This window comes from Girardinichthys multiradiatus, chromosome 14 (assembly GCF_021462225.1).
Source record: "Girardinichthys multiradiatus isolate DD_20200921_A chromosome 14, DD_fGirMul_XY1, whole genome shotgun sequence".
Classification (NCBI taxonomy): Eukaryota; Metazoa; Chordata; class Actinopteri; order Cyprinodontiformes; family Goodeidae; genus Girardinichthys; species Girardinichthys multiradiatus.
Genome location: NC_061807.1, coordinates 27,784,656 through 27,805,835, shown reverse-complemented (window position 1 = coordinate 27,805,835; position 21,180 = coordinate 27,784,656). Strand labels below are relative to the sequence as shown.

General features: G+C 40.3%; 1 protein-coding gene across 2 annotated transcripts in view; it reads left to right on the top strand.

Moving 5' to 3' along the window:
• LOC124880140 (NACHT and WD repeat domain-containing protein 2) overlaps positions 1-21,180 on the top strand; it is a 73,654-nt gene that overhangs the window by 41,668 nt on the left and 10,806 nt on the right. For both annotated transcript variants that reach the window (XM_047385080.1, XM_047385079.1), the window contains 3 exons: positions 11,442-11,645; positions 13,432-13,582; positions 17,177-17,766. In XM_047385080.1, coding sequence (XP_047241036.1) covers positions 11,442-11,645; positions 13,432-13,582; positions 17,177-17,766 — 945 coding nt within the window. The remainder of the gene's footprint in view (positions 1-11,441; positions 11,646-13,431; positions 13,583-17,176; positions 17,767-21,180) is intronic.

Here is a 21,180-nt window from a genome sequence, read left to right as displayed (position 1 = left end):
GGAATTAAAATACTTATGGTGATAAAGCTAGAACCCTCGCACAGAGGTCTAATTGGGCACCAGGTAAGGTTCTAATAGATGACTTGTGCCCATTCAGTTTCCATCTGCATCCACCACCAACATTATGCCAGCAAATATCTCTGCAATTAGTCTTTTAAATGTTTTTGGTTGCAGTTATGCTCTTTGATAACACTTTATCTACATATTAGCCTTCAGAAGAAATTCTAACAAATTAATCAGTTTCACAGTTAGATAAAATTAGAAGTTTCATTCATTAAATCTTTAAAAATCATATCCACTTGTGTTCTTTAGATTCATCATGTCTGCCTCTCCTCTGCCGTAAATATCTACCCAGCTGACTGTGTGCATTGTGGATTAAATGACTGCATGACTGATTGATTTGTTAATTCATGCTGTGGCTGTGCGTAGTCTTAGCAGTCTCTTCCAGCTGGTTCATCAGAAAAAGTGCACTTAGCCACAGTATAAAACCCAGTCCAAGGATGAAAGAAACTGAGGAAAGAAGAAAGGGGGGTTGTGCAATGAAGGCTGAAATTGCATTTGGCCTCTCTGTTATCTTTCCTTTACCCGCCTGTGTTTCTCACAGCTTTCGCTCTTAAAGGAGGAATGAGAGCTCCACAAATCTCTCTTAAACATCAGACACGGACATACTGTACATGGACTGAAGCTGTAGCATGGAGTAATCTGTTAAAGATGGTTTTAGCTCTCCAGCTAAGACAAAGGTGGGAAAGCCAGTCTGGACATCGGGACATTTAGTTTTATATTTATATTTTTACCTTATCGAAGTTCAAGTGGATGATTGGCACACCTTTGTACTATAGAGCTGGGTTAGCATTGAGCATAGAGTTAACTGTTTTTCCCATGTCACACACAGCTAGTCACCCACTCCATTCATCCTGTTGTATCACCACAAGACAAGCTGACAGAAACCTTGTCAGCAATATGAGGAGTGACTGTTCCCTCTGTTTTCTCCGTGCTACATTTCTGTCCCAGTATTGCAGTCGTTTAGCCCAGTGCCTCCATCATTTACTGACACATCACTGCAGGGCCGTGAGTCAGAAGCATGACGGCAAGGGCGTAACTTTGGGTCTTACTTTTGTAAAAGGAGTCGTAATTTCGCGTTCCTGTTTTAGAAATTCATTCTAATGATTTTGCTGTGATTTACCTAACTTTCCTGTTTTCTTTGTATTTAGTTTTTCTGTTCCACATTAGTTCAGCAATTAATAAAAGCTTACTTTTACTTCATCTTTTTTCTAACACAGAACCAAATATTTAACATTTTTAGAGCACCTTCATATTCAGGAATGCTGCATTGGGATGTTTCAAAAGGTTCACAATAATTTGACTTGGTTTTATTTTTTTGTCAGTAGTTTAAGTGAAGAATGAAAATTAACAGTTTACATTTTGTAATATTTAGAAAAAAACTTTCTGCTCAGTCCATCCAACTAAAGTTGTTCTTAAACTCAGAGAAATTGTTTACTGTGGCTCAAATAAATGTGCTTCTTTTCTCATCTATGTAAATTACTTTTTAAAATTTTACTCCCTCACTCTTTCTCCTACATCTGAGGCTCCGTTGTCATAATTTCTTATATTTCTAAAAAGGAAAACTGTTATAAAATTGATTTTCTTAGATTTTAATGGAATGGCAACCCCTTTTGTCCTGTTATCAGTGCTAGTATTACAGTTATTAATAAATGTATACATAAAGTGGTATGTATTATTACATCGAGTAAAACTGTACCCTTGTTTAATGAGTTTAGTCTATATATTACATATTACATGTATTATTCAGAAAAATAGAACAGTTAACTAATTAATGATCCACCTGTGATTAACTATGATTAATTTCTTATTAATTCTGCACCTTTAAACAACCCAGAGCTGTATGTTTAGCATCAGAACATATTAAAGAGAGTAGAGAGGCTTACTTTTGCTCTTTCTCCTCTGTCTTACTGGCACCAGTAGATATTTTCCTGGTTTACTGAGCAACACCTGTTTCTGTCTACATGTAGAACTGGACTATAGGATGCAGCAATGAGATGCAATGTGGGGATCTGAAGGACCTTTTAATGTGTTTAGTAACTTTAAGATTAAATATTTTGATTTTGACTAAGGTAAAGGATCTGATATTTTTCACATCATGATGCAGATCCAGCTAGAAACTCACAGAGAGGGTTCCTTCAGTTTTCTATCATGGCCAGGCCATTTAACTTCACCTGTAGCTCAGGTGAAAGTCTCTCATCATGACCCTGATGATGCTCATTAGTGAACCTCCACCTCATGTCTTGCTGGGTGAATCAGTGATTAGTGCTAGCTTTCAATTAGCCCATTCTGAGCCAGCTCTCAGGTGTAACGCTAACTTCAGTCTGGGTTAAGCCGCTCTGCTTCCACCTGTTCCTGGGCGTACACACCCACCAAGCTCCCACTCTCTGGCTGGCTCCACGGCTGCTCTGAAATGAGCCTTCTATCTTATTGTGTTTGATACGCTCAGTGTAACTTTTCGAGTGATTAATGAGGCAGGCCGACACTCCCGGACTGAACAGACGTTCTGGACTTGTCCAGAATGAACAAATTGCCAGTCCTCCTGAGCCTGCGCCCGTAGTTGCGCAGTCACAGTATCGCTTGTGTGCAAATAAGCACTTTTTGTCTTCTTTTCCTTTAGACTCATTGTCAGGTTGGGTAGATCGGGCAGTGATTATATGGAACACAATAGAAACAAATCTGATTGTTTTTAATAAAAATGTGAAGTCTGTCATTTTGGGGCTTAATGCATCTTTTCATTAGACATGAACTCCTAAATGTCTTCTTTCATCAGATTCGGGGCTGTTCTGAAAACATCTGGAGCTTCAGCCCCAGAGGTCCAGGTGACGGGTCTAACAAAGCACCTGGGTATCATTGTAATTTAAAGCTAGTCTACGTGCACCGTCATTCAGTGTGTCTGCGTGTACAGGTGTGTGAGAGCGGCATAGAGAAAACCAACCTTACAATACATATATATTGTATTTACCTCATTTCGATTTTTGCTCTTTTTACAAGGTTTTGTTGCCAGCAGGGCAGCTCAGTGTTACAGAAGGCCTTCAGAAGCTCTAAAGTGCAGCTGAACAGTTACAGTGCTGTGAAAAAGTATTTGTCTCCTTACAGATTTCTTCTGTGCTTGAATGTACAGGTCCTTCTCAAAATATTAGCATATTGTGATAAAGTTAATTATTTTCCATAATGTCATGATGAAAATTTTACATTCATATATTTTAGATTCATTGCACACTAACTGAAATATTTCAGGTCTTTTATTGTCTTAATATGGATGATTTTGGCATACAGCTCATGAAAACCCAAAATTCCTATCTCACAAAATTAGCATATCATTAAAAGGGTCTCTAAACGAGCTATGAACCTAATCATCTGAATCAACGAGTTAACTCTAAACACCTGCAAAAGATTCCTGAGGCCTTTAAAACTCCCAGCCTGGTTCATCACTCAAAACCCCAATCATGGGTAAGACTGCCGACCTGACTGCTGTCCAGAAGGCCACTATTGACACCCTCAAGCAAGAGGGTAAGACACAGAAAGAAATTTCTGAACGAATAGGCTGTTCCCAGAGTGCTGTATCAAGGCACCTCAGTGGGAAGTCTGTGGGAAGGAAAAAGTGTGGCAGAAAACGCTGCACAACGAGAAGCGGTGACCGGACCCTGAGGAAGATTGTGGAGAAGGGCCGATTCCAGACCTTGGGGGACCTGCGGAAGCAGTGGACTGAGTCTGGAGTAGAAACATCCAGAGCCACCGTGCACAGGCGTGTGCAGGAAATGGGCTACAGGTGCCGCATTCCCCAGGTCAAGCCACTTTTGAACCAGAAACAGCGGCAGAAGCGCCTGACCTGGGCTACAGAGAAGCAGCACTGGACTGTTGCTCAGTGGTCCAAAGTACTTTTTTCGGATGAAAGCAAATTCTGCATGTCATTCGGAAATCAAGGTGCCAGAGTCTGGAGGAAGACTGGGGAGAAGGAAATGCCAAAATGCCAGAAGTCCAGTGTCAAGTACCCACAGTCAGTGATGGTCTGGGGTGCCGTGTCAGCTGCTGGTGTTGGTCCACTGTGTTTTATCAAGGGCAGGGTCAATGCAGCTAGCTATCAGGAGATTTTGGAGCACTTCATGCTTCCATCTGCTGAAAAGCTTTATGGAGATGAAGATTTCATTTTTCAGCACGACCTGGCACCTGCTCACAGTGCCAAAACCACTGGTAAATGGTTTACTGACCATGGTATCACTGTGCTCAATTGGCCTGCCAACTCTCCTGACCTGAACCCCATAGAGAATCTGTGGGATATTGTGAAGAGAACGTTGAGAGACTCAAGACCCAACACTCTGGATGAGCTAAAGGCCGCTATCGAAGCATCCTGGGCCTCCATAAGACCTCAGCAGTGCCACAGGCTGATTGCCTCCATGCCACGCCGCATTGAAGTAGTCATTTCTGCCAAAGGATTCCCGACCAAGTATTGAGTGCATAACTGTACATGATTATTTGAAGGTTGACGTTTTTTGTATTAAAAACACTTTTCTTTTATTGGTCGGATGAAATATGCTAATTTTGTGAGATAGGAATTTTGGGTTTTCATGAGCTGTATGCCAAAATCATCCGCATTAAGACAATAAAAGACCTGAAATATTTCAGTTAGTGTGCAATGAATCTAAAATATATGAATGTTAAATTTTTATCATTACATTATGGAAAATAATTAACTTTATCACAATATGCTAATATTTTGAGAAGGACCTGTATGTCAAACTTTATTGTTTCTGATCTCCAAAAATATTTTAATGTCAAATAAAGACAAACTAAGTAAATATGAAAGGTAAAAAAAGATTTCCAAACCAACCTGACCCTTTGTGATAAGGTCATTGAAATGACAACAGGAATTCATCTTTTTTAATCATGATATCTGTAAATTTGGGACCATCAGTTTTTTAGTCTTCAAAGGTAATTTTTAAAGATTTTTTATAACTAATCTGTTGTTTTTGAGATTGAGTATAATTTACATTATTTTCCATAGTAACGCGTTAGATTCTAAACATCTAGACAACTAACACAAATTGCTCTGAGTGTCGGAGTTCTGGGAGTTTCTTTCTGGTCACCTGTTTTACCTGCTACTAACCCCATCGAACCTCTAGATGGCACCAGACGCACGGTAGGAGCTGGGTCCACAGGTGTTCTCCATCAGCCTCATCAGGTGAGGAGTGTAAGTACCCAATGTTGCCAATACTTCGGCGCCTGAGTGTTAACCTGCAGTGGTAATTCTAGCTGGCCAAGACAAGTCTCCTTGTCATTATTTTCTGAGTACATACCTTCTCGTGTCTTCCTTCCCAGGTTACCTCTAGTTCCGAGTTTCTTATCCAGTCTGCGTATGCAGAAGATCCAGACTCTCTCTCCGCAAGAGAACTTCACGGATTATCTTTTCAGTTGGCTGCATTCGGGTTTCAAGTATCCTCAGGCTTCTTGTGAACGAACCTTGCTCACCCTCCACCGTGCTCCCCTCCGAGATCATCTACCTGGTGCCACCTCCACCTCAAGTGCAAGTAAAACAGAATTACCTGGACCTTTCACTTACCCAACACGCTCCCGGAGTTTTCCATCATCTCACTTCTCCTCACCCCTGGCGGATCTCCTAATCACCCTCTGTAAGCAAAAATATATGAAGATCAACAACACAGAATATTACCTGTCACTTACCATTGATCCCTTCTCCATACAGCGGCGACTTCCTGTTTCTCCAGCAAACAAAATATTTCTTAATAAACTTATTAAAACCTTTCCTGTTTTCCAGAGTGTATTTCTGCATGTGGATCAAAGCAGCTAGAAAAACGATGACACTGAGACCACCATTTGATCACATACCTGTGAAAAAAACATTTTTTTTACCAGGGCATGTAAACCACTTCATATCAGCTTCATTAATTCTGAAGATAAATAGTCATAAAAACGCACAAATCTCACTTATTTAATTTATCGTTTTCTGAAAGCTTTAAATAAACACTGCTTCCGTTTTGATTCTGATGTCTGTTTGGTACAGCTGTTTTCTGAAATGTGAATATAAATCAAACTTCAACATCTATCAGAATCAGAATTCTGATTCTGATTTACGTGAAACTGAGTAAAAAATGTAAAATGACTTTAAATCGTCATAAGACAAGTGACATTGAGTCATGGTCAGTACAAAATGTTCTGTGACAGAAAAAACACTAATATCCACAAAGTAGCAAAAATATAAAATAGTGAAATAACTAGCACCCCAGAAGAGTACATGCAAAGTGAAACAAACATTGGATGGTACAACATAACACATTGCTCTACATCATTATTTGTTGTAAAACAAAATATTACTAAAATACAACAGCAGCATGTTGAAAACTCATTCTTATGCTTCAGTAACCTGTACAATATGAGAATTATCTTGATTTGTGACCTAGTTTAGTCTAAGCCTCAGCTTTCAAATAGATTAAGAAGTGGAAATCAATTTTTTCTGTCCTACCAGGCACTTTGACTGGAGGAAGAACATTTTTACCACCCTTTCCAAATTTTAAGAGCCACTAAATTTTGCAAACACACATTTGTGTAATACTTGTCATAGTTATAAGTGAATAACATAATGAAAACATCAAATTATATTTGTCTATTGAAAGTCTTATGGTTGTCTATTTTTAATTATGTAAAAAGAACTGCAAAAGAAATGCTATAAACCTTTACATATGCTGAAACTAATGTGAGCGTGCTGCCGACAGTCCATGTCATTTTACACCTTCACTAATTGGTACTGATGGGTCATTTCATCCAAACCAGTTCCCATAACCCTCGATCAAACCAGATTGTACCCCATATACTTAAGCATAGCATAAAAGTTTATATCTCTTGGTAGTTAAGATGAATCATGAACAGAAACAATGATAAAACTGCTCAAATTTTACTAATTAATTAGTTTTCAAAGCACATTTGAATTGTCTAAAAAACCTCCAGTTTAAGAAGACTAAGTAAAGAGAAGAGCAGAGGCAAAATGCCTCTGGTTGCACTCGTCAGACACTAGCCAGGCACATTACTCACCACTGCCAGTTTCTTTCTTTCACACTCACACCTAAGGAAAATATATTAAGACCAATTAACCTTACAGTCATGTTTTTGGACTAGGAGGAAGTACCCGGAGGGAACCCATGTAGGCACTGGGAGAACACACGAGTCGATGCAGAAAGACCCAAGGCTGGGAAAGCCTGTTGGTGACTGATTTTATATCAGCAGCAGGCAGACGAGGGGTTACTGGATATACTGAGGCAGATATAAAACCAAGTTGGTCACAATCTTATAAATGTGAAAATCTATGACTGTGACTTGGACTGTGACCAGATGTCCCGATTTCTGCAGGACTGTCCCGCATTTTTCACTTCTGTCCCGGTGTCCCTCAAACAGAAACAATGTCCCGCATTTGGCTGGGTCAAATTCTGAAAGTGAAAAACCTATTTGACTGGAAAGTTTCTGAAATGTAAAGAAAGTGGAGCTGCAGTCATTATCACAGAGCATTAGCTGTCAATCAAAATACGCAGCAGCGTCCCATGTCATGACCATCCTGCGCCTGGCTAGTAAAATACATCAGAACTAGAAAAGGATTTTCTTGTATAGCTTACATAAATGGACTGAACTTTTATAGCGCTTTTCCAGTCATACAGACCACTCAAAGCACTTTACACTAGAGTCACATTCACCCAATCGCACTCACTAACGCTCACACATTCATACACCGATACACAGATCGGTAGGCAACTTGAGGTTAAGTGCCTTGCCCAGGGGCACATTGACATATGGCAGTAGGAAGCTGGAATCGAACCCACAACCTTCTGTTGTGGGTTGCAAGACGACTACTCTACCTACTGAGCCACAGTTGCCATACATCAGTAGATTATACAGAATATCATGGAAAGTATGTCATGGAAAAGAAAATGCAACTACAACAAAGACTGGAAAATGGTTTATAACTGGGTGAGGCCAGTGAAAGGTGATATCTGAGGGATTTTTATGAAGTTTGCCACAAAGTTATTTTTCAATGTCACACGGAGGGGAGCACGATTTGAAGCGACACTGTAAAAGTGAGTCGCACAAGAAATGCACAGCTGAAAAAGCCACCTGCTGATCTATGGACTCATTTTTACTCAAACCCAGAGGTGACTGCCAGACAGACAAGGTACCAGCAGCTGAGATTACCAGCATTAAACTTTAAAAGCTTGCAAAGTTTTTTTCAGACTTGTGCTAATTTATTGTTGCGCACTAACAGGCAAAGCAGAGATTGATGAATGTAACGTGAGATCTTTCAGAACCACCCAGACTGACAGATGGGGGCTTCAAACAAACATGATGGAAAGGATGGAGAAAGGCCACAGGAAACAAGTGAAACTGGTGCACTACCTGTATGTTTATAACAGCTCTTCATACTGAAATGACACTTTCCTCTTGCTGATTTCAGTTTTCTAATTGGACTCTTATGGACTTTTACCATGCTAACTGAAATCTATTAAATCTACATCTATGTTGATCTCAACATAGACAAAAGTAAACATATTTCTAAACATTAAGTACCATTGTAGAAGATCAGGTCGGATACAAACCTAGGCTTATATGGAAACGTTTCGGCATGTACATGGTCTGCAGTAGTGCTTAGCTTTAGCATGCACTGCCTGCAGACCATGTATACCTTTTTATAAGCCAGTATTTCCAGTAGTTGTGGCCTCTGTTGGCAGAACAATGCACCTTGCACACAATGCAAAAATTGTTCAGGAATAGTTTGAGGAGCCTAAAAAACAAGTTTAAGGTGCCAACTTACCCTCCAAATTCCCCAGATCTCAATCCAGTTGGGCATCTGGGGAATGTGTTGGACAAACAAGTCTGATCCATGGAGGCTCCAACTCACAATCACCTGTACTTTAAAGATCTGCTGCTACAATCTTGGTGCCATTTACCACAGCTCACCTTTAGGGCTCTAGTGGAGTGAATGCCTCAACCGGTCTGATGAACGTGGCAATATGAGAGGCAGTGTGACAGGAGCATTTTATTATTATTTTGGCAAAACGAGCACAGAGTGAGACAAGGGGCATCCTAAGTTCTTCCCTTTATTTTATATGTGCAAAAATTAGCATTTTTAAAGCAAATTTAATCTCTATGCTTTCTCTGAACATCCATCAGCTGAATGTTATCTAATCTAAGAACGTTGATCGTATCAGAAGTAGACTACTAAACCCTGGAAGTGACGCCCCATCTTACAACCTACTTACTCCCTAAATGGAAAACAATCTTCGTCACTCATATCAACCTTTGGCACTTTGTGCTTGCCGATCAGAAAACTGCCCAAATGCAAATTAATCTACAGCAGACATTTGTGGGCTTTAAGAGTAGGCCATCCCACAGACGATGCAGCATGTCATCATTGGATTTCTGCTTCTTCTCTGCATCTGTTCCCACTGAGAATGCCAGGGGAATGAGGACTCCAGCGTGGAGTGGCTTTGAAGCGTCATTGCCGAGGGCAAACCGTCGTTTTCCTGCTCATTGGACCTCACAGTCCTTTGGCTCATCTCCCGCTCGTGCTTTGCCTCCTCCCGGAGGACAGGCTTAAGGTTCATGTATGTTATGGCACATGTAATAAAAAGAAAATCAGCCGGTCATGTCACAGTAGGTTTGTTGCCTCTACTATCCTCAACAATGAGTGGCAGATGACATGAAACAATAGAGAGGCATATTGTCCTGATTATTTCAAGTTATCTTGGATTTCCTGTCACTCGTGTGCCTGGATGAGCAGCAGGATGGAAAGGCTATTTGTCGATTTTATGATGCCAGATTCCACTCGTTTTTGGGGTTTTTTTTTAGACATACCAAATGTAAATGTCATTTTAATAACCCAAACGTATAGCAGAAAAACCTTAACAATCTGATTTCACAGTTAACCTACAAATCCACATACATCCCTCTAAAGTGTTATTTTCTTTTTTCTCCCGCAAACAACCCAATTCGCTGGATATAAAAAGCAAATCTGCTCCGTTTCTTAATGCCGCTGATTACTGGGAATTACACAATTTGGCTGAGTCGGCGTCTTTTACGTAAAAGTGTGTCATCCAAAACATTTGCCGTGCAGCAGCAGAACAAATCTGCGGAATTCACCAAAATAAGGGGTATAAACAGAGCAGAGATCACATGGAAAGAGTTTTCTGTTATTCTTCTGCTTCGGAGAATTTATCTAAAGTAAATAGGTTTGTGGATAGAGTAAAGGTTGCAAAAAAAAAAGTTAAGCTTTGCTGTCTTTTAGTGCTGAAATAGAGATCACTGTGGGGGTTTTTAAGCATATTTATTGCAAATAAGGGAAAATTCGAATTGAATTGAATTAGTTTGATTGTATTCAAATTCAACGCCAAATGCTGATTTTAGTGACTACTGCAGTCGTAAAATGAACTTAAATTTAACCCTCTGAATACAAAAGTTCATAAACGCACATATTAGTATCATTTTTAGCTTACAAAAGGACCCAAACGTAGATGGTCTGGTGCGGTCACAATTTAACTTTTTCACTGAAGCTGCATCATAAAACAAAGCTATCTAAGCAATAGATAAATAGATACAGTTCCTAGCATTATGTGTTGTAGAACCATAACATCACCTTTAAAGGTTGTTTTTGTTAGAGATTAGCCTACCAGCATCATGGCCTCATCCGGTCTGAGCGGGAGACACAGCAGGCTGCAACCTTCTCATCTGAAGGTCTGATTTAAGGTGCTTGAAGCACAGAGAATCTCCATAACATCCAGTCGATCTGCTTTTCTATTCAGTGTGTTACTGACTGGCGTCCAACTTTCCTTTTGCCAAAACAGAAACCCTTTTCCTTCCTTTCTAGTGAGGCTGAATTCGGGGTTATTCCAGAAGCTTAATGTTACCCTGCTCTGTCTATTTGAAAGCAGTTTTGATGCCTGTTTGGGATCACCTTGTTTGATAAGGTGCTGTCAAGATTTATCAGTGCAGAAGATGATAGAGATGGATCCATTTAACATGAGTTTCATCTCCTATTTATTAACTCATTCACTTCCAGGGTTTAGCTCAGGAGGTGTCCTTCTTCTCTTCACCAGTCTGCAAACTTTCCAGCTAAAGACTCTTTCTCTTTCTATATGAGTTTACTGAACCTCCACCACCCAGTAAAAACTGTGGATCATAGTAAAATCAGTGAAGCAGTGAAGAAACTTGCTTCAAATGATCTATTATCTGCATTTACATTTTATTTATATTTTATGAAAAAACCCAACGATACTGATCCAGAAAACAGCCCCTAAAAACATATTACGATGGGTCACACTAGCTCGTGTTCTCACGTTCTTAAATCCCTTTTTTTGTCTTCATCTCCCTCCTTGCGTCCTCAGGGTCTGGTAGGAGAAAAGTACGGCAGCATCCGAGTGCCAGGGGAGGTGGAATCGGCGGAGTTTGAGATGATCCTGGACGCGGCTGTGGAGGCAGGGCTGGACACCCACATTTTGGAGGAGTGGTACTGCAGGGATGAAAACTCTGTGCCACCCGCATACTACCTCAAACCCAAAGCCCAAATGCTCAAGAACTACCAGAACTCTGTGAGTCCTACATCACCTGCTGACCATGGTCTAATCTAATATGATGGCTTTCAGTGGCATGTACACAATATTCAAAACTCTTAAACTTTTTCACGTTTTGTCGCATTAAAACCACAAATTTCATCATATTATATTGGGATTTGATGTAATTCAGCAAAAAAAAAAAAAATTTTATAAATGTAATGGGAAATGAAAATGATACATGGTTTTTAATTTGTTTATTAATATAAATCTGAAAAGGCTAGTTTGCATATGTATTTGTCATCCCTCAATCAATACTTTCTAGAACCATCTTCATCTACAATTAAAGCTGCAGGTCATCAGGGGTGTGTGTTTCTACCACATCTAGATACATACATTTTTGCCCATCCTTTGCAAATTAACTCAAGCTCAGTCAGACTGGATGGAGAACATCAGTTTTCCCACTTTTTTGTCAATTGGATTTATGTCTGTACTTTACTAAAGTAACCCATGAACATGTGTTGATTAAACCAGGGCTGCACATTAGAAAAAAAGAAAAATGTGATGGTATTCTTGAATGTTGGGATTTATTAGGGGTTGTGATTAACCCACATTGTTTACACTCTTCTTTCTTTCCATCATCTTGATAAGTTTTAGCATTTGTCACTAAGATCTAGATCAGGTGTGGACATACAAGAACAACTAATCCAACAGACCAAATACATTAACGGCAAGGGGAGTTTATATTTATGGCAGCTGAAATATTATTCTCTCATAAATATTGCACTAAGCATTGCTAACAGCTCTGGCTGAAAGTTTATTGTTATTGTTCTACAGGTTTTCTTCTTGAATTGCCCTGACGCTTCATCCATCTACTCTTTAACACTGACCATCTTCACAATCCCTGCTGAAAGAAATAACGCCCACAGCATGATGCTGCCACCACCGTGTTTCATGTTGGAAATGTGGTATTCAGGGTTATCTGAGAAACGTGGCCCGAACACAAATGCATTCCACACCACAGATCGTTTTCCTCCCACTTCACCATTGTGCACGACTTTGAGTTGATCTCTCACACAAAGTCCAAATAAAATCCAAAAAAAAAGTTTGTGGTTGTAACGTGAAAAATTGTGAAAAAGTTCAAGGGAAGTGAATACCTTTGCAATGCCACGTTTGTCCAATTTTTGGGGGGTAACCTTTCCCGCTTTCTCTCACTGTAATCTTGTAGACCCACAAACAGAATGTGTAACCTGTAAATGAGCATAATGTGAGCACGTCATAACAGTAGATTTGTGTCCTTACATCCATGTTGTCAAACACTCCAGCTCTGCCTGATAAACACATTTTATCAGCTGCTGCAGAAGAGAGGCTTTGCATCAAGTTAGCGAGTGCGGTTGTTTTTGTTCAGTCAGCTCTTAGACCCTTTGCATGTTTTCTGCTTTAATGTTTTCCCAGCTGGCAACTGGCCCCATAAAATCAATTGAATGCAATATTCTGTCTGTCTGTTTATTTTGAACAAAAAAACAAGCTGTTCTTTAAAGTTTTATGATATTTTTTGAGGGTGAAATTAAATAACAAGCTTCGTATATTTATAAGTTGATGAAGGTATTGCCTCGAATGTCTCCAAAGTCATATAATCAGGAGAATGTTGGAAGGCCTTGCACTTATACACTAATGGTAATGATTCAGATTTGGAGAACACATATTTCAGTAACATATTTCCCTTGTTTTATTGCACACATCTGCTCAGTACTCACTCAGACCTTCAGCGCATGACGAACGTTACAGTCAGCCTTTCCCCTCTCTGGCCCTCAACCCCTTTTAGATGGAGTCGAGCAGCGCAGCAAAGACCAAGAATGACAAAGCCTGGAGGAATGTGTCAGAGGAGATCAAGAGGATCTTCCGAACGGCGGTGCTGCAGCTGCAAGAGAAGGGAACCATGAAGAGCGCGGACGCCAACAAATTCCTTTGCTCTGGTGAGATTCGGGCCTTCTGTTTCCTTTTTCTTATGGTGTTAATGGACATATAGTTTGAGTTTTGACCTTTGTTTTGAATTGTTTTTATCAAGCCATGGAATTTATATAATACAGGTCCTTCTCAAAAAATTAGCATATTGTGATAAAGTTCATTATTTTCCATAATGTCATGATGAAAATTTAACATTCATATATTTTAGATTCATTGCACACTAACTGAAATATTTCAGGTCTTTTATTGTCTTAATACGGATGATTTTGGCATACAGCTCATGAAAACCCAAAATTCCTATCTCACAAAATTAGCATATTTTATCCGACCAATAAAAGAAAAGTGTTTTTAATACAAAAAACGTCAACCTTCAAATAATCATGTACAGTTATGCACTCAATACTTGGTCGGGAATCCTTTGGCAGAAATGACTGCTTCAATGCAGCGTGGCATGGAGGCAATCAGCCTGTTGCACTGCTGAGGTCTTATGGAGGCCCAGGATGCTTCGATAGCGGCCTTTAGCTCATCCAGAGTGTTGGGTCTTGAGTCTCTCAACGTTCTCTTCACAATATCCCACAGATTCTCTATGGGGTTCAGGTCAGGAGAGTTGGCAGGCCAATTGAGCACAGTGATACCATGGTCAGTAAACCATTTACCAGTGGTTTTGGCACTGTGAGCAGGTGCCAGGTCGTGCTGAAAAATGAAATCTTCATCTCCATAAAGTTTTTCAGCAGATGGAAGCATGAAGTGCTCCAAAATCTCCTGATAGCTAGCTGCATTGACCCTGCCCTTGATAAAACACAGTGGACCAACACCAGCAGCTGACACGGCACCCCAGACCATCACTGACTGTGGGTACTTGACACTGGACTTCTGGCATTTTGGCATTTCCTTCTCCCCAGTCTTCCTACAGACTCTGGCACCTTAATTTCCGAATGACATGCAGAATTTGCTTTCATCCGAAAAAAGTACTTTGGACCACTGAGCAACAGTCCAGTGCTGCTTCTCTGTAGCCCAGGTCTGGGGAATGCGGCACCTGTAGCTCATTTCCTGCACACGCCTGTGCACGGTGGCTCTGGATGTTTCTACTCCAGACTCAGTCCACTGCTTCCACAGGTCCCCCAAGGTCTGGAATCGGCCCTTCTCCACAATCTTCCTCAGGGTCCGGTCACCTCTTCTCGTTGTGCAGCGTTTTCTGCCACACTTTTTCCTTCCCACAGACTTCCCACTGAGGTGCCTTGATACAGCACTCTGGGAACAGCCTATTCGTTCAGAAATTTCTTTGTGTGTCTTACCCTCTTGCTTGAGGGTGTCAATAGTGGCCTTCTGGACAGCAGTCAGGTCGGCAGTCTTACCCATGATTGGGGTTTTGAGTGATGAACCAGGCTGGGAGTTTTAAAGGCCTCAGGAATCTTTTGCAGGTGTTTAGAGTTAACTCGTTGATTCAGATGATTAGGTTCATAGCTCGTTTAGAGACCCTTTTAATGATATGCTAATTTTGTGAGATAGGAATTTTGGGTTTTCATGAGCTGTATGCCAAAATCATCCATATTAAGACAATAAAAGACCTGAAATATTTCAGTTAGTGTGCAATGAATCTAAAATATATGAATGTTACATTTTCATCATTACATTATGGAAAATAATGAACTTTATCACAATATGCTAATATTTTGAGAAGGACCTGTAAATAAAAATAAAACTTTTGGTTGTGTTTTCAATTTAATATTCTTTCATTAGTTATATTATATCACAAACTAAATTATTCAAGCAAATACGCTGCAATAAAATCTGTTGTTAAAAGAATCCTGTCAAATACAAGCTTTGGGTTTCAAAAGACCACTTTCAGTCAGAGGTTTACATACAAATATCAACGGGCATGAATGTTATGTGAATGTTATAGTACTTCAGAGCACCAGTGGTCTTTATTCACTGTGTTATACCCTGGAAAGCGGCAGAGAAAGAGGGAGGAAGATGCAGCAAAGGCCCTAAGGTCGCCTCCGTATATATGGACACCCACTCCGTGCGCCGCCTCTGACTTTTAGTGATCTATTCTTTATGCTTTTTTTAGACTGGTATTATAACAAACAAGCTTAATGATTTTTAAAATGTAAGAACTGCCTGCACTGGTTTGCACGGCTTCAAAATTATACATTGTAGAGGACTTTTAATGCAGGTATGGCCCCCTTTGGGATGTTATTTGCACATTGTGTTCCTTCCCATGTTGGTGCATTGGGTTCTTCTCAGTTAAAGGTTACTGTCACTTTAAGAGATTCTGATGTTTCCTGTTTTTGGCTTTTTTTTGGCTTGTAGTTATTGTTTGGTGCTACAGAATAAACAACACGCATTGAGTGGAGTCAAAAAGAGAAAGGAGGCAGCCGACTCTTTTTTTCTAAACAACCTTCTTACCCTGGAGAGCTGTTCAAATCAATTCAAAGCAGTGTATTCCTACTGATAGACAGAGAAGCAAAGAATTTATGTGCAAGTGATGAAACATAAATGAAAGAGTCACTGGAATTAGAAACATTAGAAGGAAGGCTACATAAAACAGTTAAATATGTATTGGTCTCTGCAGGTCAGAACAGTAGCAATAATAGCCAGCTGCTAGCCGCCTTGACACTGTTTCCTATCTTGCATTTTTTTTTACCTGGTTCTGAATGTGAAGAAATTAAACATATTTTGGGAAACATTCATCATGTCAGTGAAGTATGTGCTGCTCATGATGTGCCTAGTTTGTGTGAATTGGGTTGAAGGCCTAAAATTTACAGCGATCTGCTTCTTCAGGACACAGTAAGTTGCTGCTGCGGCGAAGTCACCATCTCAGTGTTTAGTTTTTTCATACTTAATGATCACCTGGCGGTCTTGGGATCAAAGTTCAATAATCTGATAACAGATTCAGGCTGCTATCAACTGGAGCCACTCCTAGCATTCTAGATGCCTAGTTGAGTGAATCTTTATCAGTGCAGACAGAGAGTCTGCTATAAACTGTGATAGATCATTTGATTCAAAGGATGTCGTGTCATTTTGTTGCACTCTAGTTTTTTTTCCCATTTAATCAAAGCATCTCTGAGCTGAACTAAGTGGGAGATGTTGGCTGAATTTTAATCAGCGGGTTTCTGGTCCTAGATTATGTGATTCTAACATCTTTTTTAGAATAAAACTAAAGACAAAATCCATCAGAATCAGACTCTTAAAGCCTTCAAAATGTGTCCAATTGTACTCAGACTAGAAAGCTAATTCCAGCAATAGTCAGACTTTTATGTTCACAGGTATAATTTGCCATAATTAGAGAAACCCTGATTCGGCTTTTTCTGGCAGATACCAGTTTTCATTTCGTTTATTTTCATAGTGATTATAACACACAAAGAAGAAGAAATTGTGCTGCAGGTTCTTTAAAACATAATACAGCATCCGTTTCTAACCTTTATCTGATCTTTATTAAACTCAAAAAAGGAACATCAATTAATAGCAAAAAAGCCAGTATGGGGAAAATGGCCTATTCCAATCGCTGATTGACTGATTGTTTAAACTTTTGTCATGGCTACTGTATTAACTATTTTCTGGATAGAAAACTTTTAAAACTCCCATTTTTGTCATTGCAGCTTTGGAAGATGAATTAGACTTTGCCCTCGGGAAACAAACCCCCGCCTTTCTCAGGAAATGCGTCTGCTACATACGCAAGATCTCCAACTTCGATCGCTTCGCCAAGCTCCCCGAGATGGCCCGCTACATGGATATCGTGGTGAGTGCCGACCGCGTCATGCGCAACCAGGAGGCCTACGAGCGCCTACTGAAAGTGCGAGATGAGTTCATCCCCACCGTCGTGGCCGCCTCCAACCTCCGCGTCTACTCTTCGGTCACTCACTGCGACATGAAGCTCGGCTACACCCAAGAAGTGGAGAGCCACTACGTGGAAGGTCTTTGCAAGCAGTTCTACGAGGACATGGTAGACATCATCCAGGCCACTGTGCAGCAGAACTTTGACACAGAGACCGATCCACTGTATGATGAGATTCTGCAGCACCTGTCCCTCTGTAAGACCCACGCAGCCCTCTATAAGTACAAGTCGGAGACTCTGGATTATGTGCAGGAGTACCTCATGGCATCTAAAGGGAGCAGGATGAGCCCCCTGGTGGTGTACGGAGGACCCTGCACCGGAAAGACGCTGCTGCTTTCCGAGGTGGCCAAGCAGGTGAGGCGTAAAGGAAAGTATGACCTCTCTGTCACTGTTTCCTCCTCAGTTATCTCAGTTTGTTCACGCTTGCTTCCGTCTGTCTGTCCAATCTCAGCATGTGTCCATCTTTGTACAGCAAAGCATGAGGGGGCGTTCAACTGTTCATCTCCTCGCAAACGCTTGCTTGCTTGACCATCTGTGCTTCTGCTGAGAGGCACTCCATCGCCATGCATGCATGTGTCGTTAATTTCCAGTGAAGCCAAGCAAGTGTGCACAAGCTCATACGTATATTTAGAACCCCGCTTTTGTCTTTCCTTCTATGTGCCAACACTGGCAATCACACTTTGAATGTCGCCCATTATTATTATTGTTTATTATTTCTGCACGTTTCTTTTAATCTGTTCATCTTTTGGTTCTGTTTGTGCCATCTGCCTGCCCAGACTACATTAAGATCACACTACAAACGTCCTCCAGTCTCATCATAATGTACACATTAGCTGTAAGGACAAGGGTCTTATTATTCAGGATCAAGAAACAAAAGAAATTATTAATGCCTTTACATTTAATATGGAATCTAATCTGTAATGACATTATTTGAAAGTTAAATAAAGAAGAATAAAGATTTAAGTATAAGGTTTTAGGCTTTAGAGCAACCTAAAACATAGATACGTACCTTGCAAAAGTATTCCCACTTTTTTCACATTTCAGTGATGATCTGTCTTATTTGGATTTAATGTGATAGACCAAAATAAAGTTGTGCGTTATGGTGAAGTAGACAAAAAACAAAACAAGGTTCTCAGTATTCTTTCCAACAAAAAAAAATATGAAAAGTGGGGTGTGCATTAAGATTTAGCCCCTCCCACTCTAATACCGCTAACTAGAACCCTGCTGTATCTTGTTTCTCAGTTTGACATCTTGCTTGACTGGCCGAGCAAGGCCTGATGGGAAAAAAAACATCTGTAGGTATTGGGTTCATCCTTTGCCATTACAGTTATGTTAGTCATAACAATGATAAATATTATTAGTAGTTGAACCATAATCAGTAGTAGTAATAGTAGTAGTAATTTTATTGTATTTCCATCACTATTATTAATGAATACAGTTATATAGGAAAAATATTTATGTATATGCTGATTGCTACTCAGTAATACGAAATATTTATCAGTGGTATTATAGATTATTAAATATTTCTATTTCTGATCCAATTATTAGTAATTTTATCTCAGTATACAGTACAGACCAAACGTTAGGGCACACCTTCTCATTCAAAGAGTTTTCTTTATTTTTATGACTATGAATATTGTAGCTTCACACTGAAGGCATCAAAACTACGAATTAACACATGTGGAATTATATACTGAACAAAAAAGTGTGAAACAACTGAAAATATGTCTTGTATTCTAGGTTCTTCAAAGTAGCCATCTTTTGCTTTGATTACTGCTCTGCACACTCTTGGTATTCTGTTGATGAGCTTCAAGAGGTAGTCACCTGAAATGGTTTTCACTTCACAGGTGTGCCCTGTCAGGTTTAATAAGTGGGATTTCAAGCCTTATAAATGGGGTTGGGACCATCAGTTGTGTTGTGCAGGAGGTGGATACAGTACACAGCTGATAGTCCTACTGAATAGACTGTTAGAATTTGTATTATGGCAAGAAAAAAGCAGCTAAGTAAAGAAAAACAAGTGGCCATCATTACTTTAAGAAATGAAGGTCAGTCAGTCCGAACAATTGGGAAAACTTTGAAAGTGTCCCCAAGTGCAGTTGCAAAAACCATCAAGCGCTACAAAGAAACTGGCTCACATGAGGACCGCCCCAGGAAAGGAAGACCAAGAGTCACCTCTGCTGCGGACGATAAGTTCATCCGAGTCACCAGCCTCATAAATCGCAGCTTAACAGCAGCTCAGATTAGAGAACAGGTCAATGCCACACAGAGTTCTAGCAGCAGACACATCTCTAGAACAACTGTTAAGAGGAGACTGTGTGAATCAGGCCTTCATGGTACAATAGCTGCTAGGAAACCACTGCTGAGGACAGGCAAGAAGCAGAAGAGACTTATTTGGGCTAAAGAACACAAGGAATGGACATTAGACCAGTGGAAATCTGTGCTTTGGTCTGATGAGTTCAAGTTTGAGATCTTTGGTTCCAACCACCGTGTCTTTGTGCAGCGCAGAAGATGTGAACGGATGGACTCTACATGCCTGGTTCCCACCATGAAGCATGGAGGAGGAGGTGTGATGGTGTGGGGGTGCTTTGCTGGTGACACTGTTGGGGATTTATTCAAAATTGAAGGCATACTGAACCAGCATGGCTACCACAGTATCTTGTAGCGGCATGCTATTCCATCCGGTTTGCGTTTAGTTGGACCATCATTTATTTTTCAACAGGACAATGACCCCAAACACACCTCCAGGCTGTGTAAGGGCTATTTGACCAAGAAGGAGAGTGATGGGGTGCTGCGCCAGATGACCTGGCCTCCACAGTCACCGGACCTGAACCCAATCGAGATGGTTTGGGGTGAGCTGGACCGCAGAGTGAAGGCAAAAGGGCCAACAAGTGCTAAGCATCTCTGGGAACTCCTTCAAGACTGTTGGAAAACCATTTTAGGTGACTACCTCTTGAAGCTCATTAACAGAATGCCAAGAGTGTGCGGAGCAGTAATCAAAGCAAAAGATGGCTACTTTGAAGAACCTAGAATACAAGACATATTTTCAGTTGTTTCACAGTTTTTTGTTCAGTATATAATTCCACATGTGTTAATTCATAGTTTTGATACCTTCAGTGTGAAGCTACAATATTCATAGTCATGCAAATAAAGAAAACTCTTTGAATAAGAAGGTGTGTCCAAACTTTTGGTCTGTACTGTACATTCAGCTGTTCTGTGAAGGCCTTGAAGGTTCCACTGGCTTTGCGAGCGTTTCCTTTACCGTTTTTTCCGTACAGGTACCCAGTTTTCAGGTCCCTGCTCCTGAGCAGGTCCAACCAGGGCTGAGTCGAGACTACATGTGACATGAACAGACTGCTGTTTGCTGATTGGCCATGCGAACAGGAGAAATGAGAAGGTTTTCAGTAGTAGTGCAGGGAAAAGTTAATAAAACTGCTCTATATTTACTCTCACTCACTTAAAACTGTGCACTTATATTTATATTATATTGTAGATATGTTTGTACTGTTTAACTTGTACTGTATTGCACCGACTACGCCAAAACAAATTCCTTGTATGTCCAAAAACGTACTTGGCAATAAAGCTTTTCTGATTCTGATTCTGATTCTGATAAAACTCAATAGCGACTACATTGATATTAATGACCACAGTGGCCAGAGTGGGTGTCCTCTCTCACACCACCCTATAACATCACAAGTTCTGGCTGGGCTGTGGTCCAGATAATTATACCAGTGGATCATTTTATGCATGAAAAAAAAAACATATAAAAGA